The sequence below is a fragment of the Lygodium microphyllum genome, chromosome 16 (genome assembly GCF_053477565.2).
Source record: "Lygodium microphyllum isolate KBCC chromosome 16, Lygodium_microphyllum_v1.1.10, whole genome shotgun sequence".
NCBI lineage: Eukaryota > Viridiplantae > Streptophyta > Polypodiopsida > Schizaeales > Lygodiaceae > Lygodium > Lygodium microphyllum.
Window position 1 is genome coordinate 44,670,114 of NC_141150.1, and position 7,017 is coordinate 44,677,130.

A 7,017-nucleotide genomic window follows, 5' to 3' on the forward strand; every position below is an offset into this window, starting at 1 on the left:
GGCAAAGCCTTCCTTTCAATAGGGTCACTCTATAAGATTACGCATTATCAAAGAGCAACAACCATCAAGTCAATCACACAATCAAATGAAGTGAGCAGAACTTGAACATATGTCAAATACCTTGTGTTAAGGTCGAGAAGGCCAATTAAGTATAAGAGCTTGAAAGATACTTGGCCACTAATTGGTGGAACTCTACCTTGAAGTAATGTCCAGTAAGGCAAATTTAGTAAAGAGCTTAAATGAGAAAAGAGAAAGCTACTTGGTCATTTAATAGTGAATGAGCTTAAATGAGAACAAAATAGCTACTTGGCCACCATCTCTGATTAACAATTGATGTTACTCTTTTTATCTTCGACTATAACACGAGCTCTGATTTAAATCAATTCACATCTGACTTTTAACTCTTATCATTTCATGATTTCATTTTTCTTTGGCAAGACTACTTGGCCACCATCTCTATTATCATTGACGTTACTCTTATATCTCAAACTATAGCATAAAACAATTTGCATCTGACTTTTAGGACTATTATATCATTTCATGATTTCATTTTTCTTTGCCACAAGACCCTTGACAAATTTTTGGCTCTTGCTGATATGCTAACCCAACCAACAAATGATGGTCCACACAGGCACAACAGCTAGTGACAACATTATGGGATGATTACATTGCTCTTTACTGTCTGTTTCACAAAGTTGCTTTGTACAAATGGCTCCAGCATTCAAGCTGCATTCCCTACAAACACACGCAGCCAACCCCCCCCCGCCCCCCAAAACCCAAAAAAAACACACACGGGGAGAGGAGAGAGGAGAGAGAGAGAGAGAGAGAGTACCATCTGTTTCACAAAATTTTTGTACAAATGGATCCAGCATTCAAGCTGCTGCTGTCTGAATGGTGGAAGTGCTGCTGTACTCAACAAACTCAATGAGGCCAAGGGGGATATGGTGTTTCCGAGCTCTCTCTCGGAGTGGATACTTATTTCTGGTGTTATGGATCTTGACAGGAATTACCGTCCCACCACCAGTACTGGTGTTGCCTTTAGCCTTTTTCTTCCTTGAAGCAGCACCTGAGCCTCGCCCACGATGTGATGGAGTAGAATATGGGCTTTCCTCCCCACCCGAGGGGGTAGCATCCAAGCTTTCACCCCCGCGCTTCTGCTTCCCTGCAGCATGTGAGGTGGCAGCTTCATCAGGTAACTTTGCTGCAATCCGGGGGCTGAATCTGGTCCTCTTTTGTTCAAGTGAGGTCGTGGCTTCATCATCAGATGGAGTTGCACCCGGGCTTTGCCCTCCACGCTTCCGTGGGCTGGACCTGGTCCTCTTTTGTTCCAGGGAGTCTGTGGCTTCATCAATAGATGGAGTTGCACCCGGGCTCTGCCCCCTACGCTTCCGCCGCCCTGCAGCACGTGGCTTTTCAATCTGGGGGCTTGAGCTCTTCTGTTCCAGAAAGTTTGTGGCATCATCAACAGCCTTGACAAGCTCATTCAAATTCTCCCTGGGAAACAAACAGTAACGAGTTAACTATATATATTCTGAATTAGTCAAAAATCAAAGTCAGCCCTAAATGACAGTTTCCATTACTTAAGGACTTGCAACACATCATAATCCAAAAAAATAGGAATATGATGATTACCTGCAGCGCTCTATCGTCGCTTCGTTCAGGAGGTATGTCATGTGTGCACCATGAAATGTTCCTGGTGAAATGCAAACTATGGGTATACCAGCATCCTTGGAGGCCACCCCTACCACACTAAAATTTCTCACACACATAGAGGACTTTGAACTGAACTCCGCAGCATTTGTTTCTTCTCCATTGTGATGAAAAAAGAGATCTGGATACTTCTCAGCTTCTTTAAACACCAAATCATTCAGGCTGCTTATGATATCCTGCATGTTACAGATAACTTACATAACTTTATAATCAAACAGAAATTTGAACAGTAATTTAAATTTTGATATCCTACATGTTACAGATAACTTACATAACTTTATAATCACACAGAAATTTGCACATAGGAGATGGTTAAGATCATTTATAGTAAACTGTTTAACTGAGGTGATTTAATTAAACTCTCTAGATCCCCAGCCTCCAATCAGCAACAGAGTTCAACTGCTATTTGAGGGGATTGAGAAGCACTCTGAATAACTAGCTCACAAAAACAGTGCAAGTCCTAAGACGTGTGGAATTGGAGGCTCTCTGGACAGCTAGCCCACAAAAATTCAAATGCAAATGTATGAACAGTTACTGATACTGTGATACGGCATTTCAAATATGCATAGGCATGTGACTTTGCTCATTTTCTAGATGTGAAAGTGATTTCTATCATATCCAAATATTCAGGTGTACTCATTCCATATAGGGTAGCATGTAAATGCACTCTGGGGAAAACTATGGTCAGTCATGAACAGGTTCAAGAGCATAAACTATATATGACCTGTAGATGTATGCCAAATTCTTGTATGAAGGGATCTGCACTATTAGTGAAAGAAGAATAGCATTTTGCATATGCCGAGGCATGTGATACTGCTTATTTTCTATCTGAATACTCATACCTGGGTGTACTTGCAACCTTACAGAGCTTTGAATGTACCATGTGCAATGGCGAGGGTCCCAATTATGAAAAGTGTGGACCGTGTTCACACAACTTCAACATGACTTCAACTAGCTAAAACAGATTTAGCTACCTGTTCTGCTTTTGTAGGTGTGAAGGTACATGTAGCAACAGAGCCTTTAGGACCCATAGGCTGATTGCACCTAGCATTAAATTTTACAGTGAGCCCATTCCAAAGTACCATCTGAACCTGCATGAGCCAGTGATGTTTTAAAAAACTCATTGAGACTACTCACACAGTGCTTAATAACTGAAGTACAAAGTTCCCCTACTTTTGCATCTGTAATGCCAGTATCCCGAAGTTCTCTGATCTCTTGAAGTAGCAGGCACACTCGGTACCAGTCTATCATGTCAGCATGAAGGGGCAGTAGGCAAAAATCAGATATTCCCACAGATATGTTACAGTACACATCATTCTCAAATCCTGCATCTGTATCAATGAAAAGCTTCCATTGCCCTTCCTGGGCCTTGAAGGATCTGTAAGAGAACGTGTGCATAAGACGTGGAGTGAAATATGAAGAAAGTGGAGCCAATGACATCATATGCTTACACTATAGATGGACAAAGAAAGGGCAAACATGAGAAGGCACAGATATGCACCCACAAAGAAAGATGAAGAAAGAGCAAGGACAGTATAGATTTTGTCAATAAAGAACAATATCATGGAATGGACACGACAACATGAAAAATTACTTACTCACGGAGGACTGATATGATATTGTGCCTTTGTGAATCTGAGAAGACTATGTTTTGCTCTATGTCCAGTCCACTAGGGCATATGTACATGTTGTTTGGGAGTCGAGGGTTCACATGTTTCAGAGGAATCGCATACTCCTTGATGTTGACCAAAGCTGTATGTTCATGTTGATGCTCTCCCACTAGCTCGTTAGATTCTTTCACAGCCTGCAATATCAGAGATTAAGATTGAAACTTGAAATTTCCACACATGCTAACAAAATATTTTTCCAAAAGATAATTGCACATTTGACATAACGACTTGCAAAAGCTTAAAATTAGAAGTGCTGCAGTGGAACTAGCCTTGGGCATGTCCTTCAACACTCTAGAGACCACAGCTGCCACATCATCATCTTGAATCGCTTCCTTGAGGTGGGTTGTTGAGTAGGCTGCCAGAGCTTGCAAGAAGAGACGTGTCGTGTTCGCAAGTGGCACCAGATGGTGCAAAGTTTCCCTTCCTCTCTTCTCATATAAGCCTCCCATAAGCATTTCTGATAAATCTCCCACCTTTCCCACAATGGCAAGTAACACGGATAATATGAGCTAGTCAGTAAAGTTCAAGCTGAATCGTGGACTAATTCGATTGATTAGTGTATAAACTGCAATAGAGACGGCACTATTGAGCCGCATTTAGCCCAATAAGTTCAAAGAGTCTCATGCCATATTGAACATGTTGTGTTGCACAAGACTTCAAACTCTTGGTGGATAGGCCTTTAAAGGGGAAAAACTACACTAAACCTTACAAGGTGTTCAAAGATTTGATTCAAATAAAACAAGCAAAGATGTCTCGAAAGACTGATATGTATGCATACTTCAATCACCTTACTGATGCGTGTATCTAACAAGCAGCACCTTGGCTCTCCTGTGTGTGCTCAACTCTTGGTTTAGAGCTCTTGATTTTAGACTAACGAGTAGACTATTCTGGTCATTACTGATACATTAGTTTAAGAGCCATAATACATAGGAGACCATCCATCTGTTCTTCGTTCAGATCAGAAAACGAGGTACATTCTCTGCTTGAGATTGACACAAGTTAGCCGAGAGCTTGAAAAGTTAAAAGCACAAGACTCATGATAATATTGTATGGCTTCTCAAAGCTTCAGCTTTATATAAATCTATGCAGAGTTACAATTTCCATCCTTCACTTTTATTCCTCATAAGACGTATGGTTCATGCAGTGATTGAGTAACTTTTATTCCCATAAGACGTATGGTTCATGTGATTGAGTACCTTCGAAACGTGCTTGGCCCCTGAATCTTGATGAGCACAAGCTCAAAGGTACCTTCCTTGAGCTCTAAAGATTTTAGATCACTTTGTTGGGGTAGCTGCCTTGGGCCATTAGAACAGTACAATATGCAAAACACAGCTTCCCTACCCCAGCTGAATTAAGACGATGGATATATTTACAATATACAATACAGCTTAACTACAATCTCTATATCAACACGACTTACCTGCAATGCACGTATTGACCCAGCTAAACTAATACAATAGATATATGTACAATATACAACATAGCTTAACTACAACCCATATATATCCACACAACTTACCGACAATGGACATAATATCCCAGCTGAGCTAATACAATGGATATATTTACAATATATATTACAGCTTAACTGCAACCAATATATTCAAGGAGCTAACAATGTATCTAGTAACACGGCTGAATTGCAGTGGATATATTATAAGACTAGCTGGTAACTCAGGCCATTACACCAAGATGTAGGTACAGCTCCTTGAGTGCAATGGATATCTCAGCAAATATTGAAAGGCATCTGAACGGAGTCTAGTTTTGATGATTACTAAACCCTAAACCCTAGAAAGGGTTCTGGACATTAAAAAAACACCTGCAGGAAACTGTATCTGAAATCGAAAGAAGAAGATGCAGTCTGCTCTGCACATACTAGTAAACAAATGGCTGCAATTTCAAGACAAGATCAAGCAAAGAGCTCTGTTAATTATATAAGAACGATTGATAAGGGACTTACGTCAGAGGAATCGACGACGAGGATGTTGAGATCGGGGTGAGCGAGGGCATAGGCAGAAGAGAGCTGGAAGGTGAGGGTGGTCTTGCCAACACCGCCTCTGTGGTTGGCCAGGCAATGGGTGGAGACAACCGGCATGGTGTTAAAAAAACTAGTATACTCTCTGATGATATGTATGCACGAGGGTGTCTGTATGTGATACTGTAACTGTGAAACTGTATTTGATGCTGTTATGAGCTAAGCAGTCCTCAACAAGAAAGAGATTACTATGGCAGTTGCATTGTCGTGGTCATGATGTGGAAGAAAAGCATGCAGAGCCTGAAACGGGAGACAACGTATTAGGGTTTTGGTTCTGAGATGCGGCGAGACGAGATGGATAGAGAGATGGGTCGGCGTGTGACAGCGTGCGATGGATGGGACGTAAGCCCTAGAGACGCTACTGTTGTGTTGTTTTCATGTGGGCGCGAGTAAATTCGAGAGAGAGAGAGAGATGAGAGATATTCTTCCGCCACGTGTCGACCTGCCGCCCGCGCCACCACCTCACGTGGCTGCCATAGCTTCCTGCCATGCGCGTTCCTGACGTGACCTCGCCGCCCGCCCCCTCTCCATCATTCACACATTCTATGCTCTCGTATTCTTAAACGCCTCGAGTCAATCAATTCATCATTATGTGAGTCTAACACGCAAAAATCACGAATCACGATACAATAGCATGTTGCGAAATTTTCATGCATCGCTATTATTGGTAACTATAAAAGTTCAACATCATTACTACGACTATAGATTATAAGTGAGAAAGAAACACCTTTATTTAATTTGTTGTGAGCCTTTGGGGCCATGTGCTGGTGGTGTTACGGGTGTTGTTTGGGCCTCTTTTTTTTAAAGAAATATTGTGAAGTGCATTACTTGTAGTAAGTATTTACATCAACCACCGATGGTGGGGGCATGTCTTAGGCGACAAAAAGAGAATAGCTAACATCTCTTGAGAGCCTTGTACATGACTTTAAAAGTAGAACTAACTTTCCTAATGCCCTAAAAAACCATAAGTATCTCATTTCTAACTAGTGAAAAGTCAAGTGTCTTCTACCAAGGGGTATTTCCAAAGGCCTTATTGTTAATATGGACGCAAATGGTTTGAATTCCTATTGCCCATATGATGTTATGGAGCTACAAAGAACCTTCATTCATGGAGCTTCCATATCCAAACAATATTGTTTTTGCTAAGGCTACAGCATGGAAGCATGCCCTGTCTATCCATCAATGAAGTACCTTCCATATCCCACTGACTTCTACATATTCACATGGTAAATGCTTAAGAGTTTCCTTCCTTCTTACACAAAGGCCATAGAGATTTGATATCTTTCTAGATTTACTAAGTCTTTACCTTATTGGGAATTCATTCATTAGTGTTTTCCATAGAATCAGGTTGAGGTGTTTGGAGGGGAGAGGGTAAGGCCTCAAACACATTTGACTCCCCTCTTCCCAAGTCCTCATCTTGGTTTGCAGATAGCTTGCTTTCCAAAAAGTGCTAACTTTTAGAATGTGTCTACCATCCCCCCTAAAAAAATCTTTGGTTTTCTTGCCTACCTTTGTTTGGAGGCATACCAACATATTCACCTTAGTCTCATAGCATGAGGTTGGCCAATTCTTCTTTCTCTTTGCCAAGATTTCCTTAAGCTA

At 41.3% G+C, this 7,017-nt stretch overlaps 1 protein-coding gene across 1 annotated transcript; it reads right to left on the reverse strand.

Annotated features, from left to right (window-relative positions):
- Positions 1–596: 596 nt before the first annotated feature.
- On the reverse strand, positions 597–5,933 carry LOC148022759 (uncharacterized). The gene is made up of 7 exons (XM_087695675.1): positions 5,341–5,933; positions 3,650–3,853; positions 3,309–3,514; positions 2,884–3,088; positions 2,685–2,801; positions 1,633–1,886; positions 597–1,494 (listed from the first exon to the last, which is right to left on the reverse strand). The coding sequence occupies exons 1-7, from the start codon at positions 5,473–5,475 to the stop codon at positions 873–875; spliced, it is 1,743 nt and encodes a 580-aa protein (XP_087551801.1). The 5' UTR covers positions 5,476–5,933; the 3' UTR covers positions 597–872.
- Positions 5,934–7,017: the final 1,084 nt, after the last annotated feature.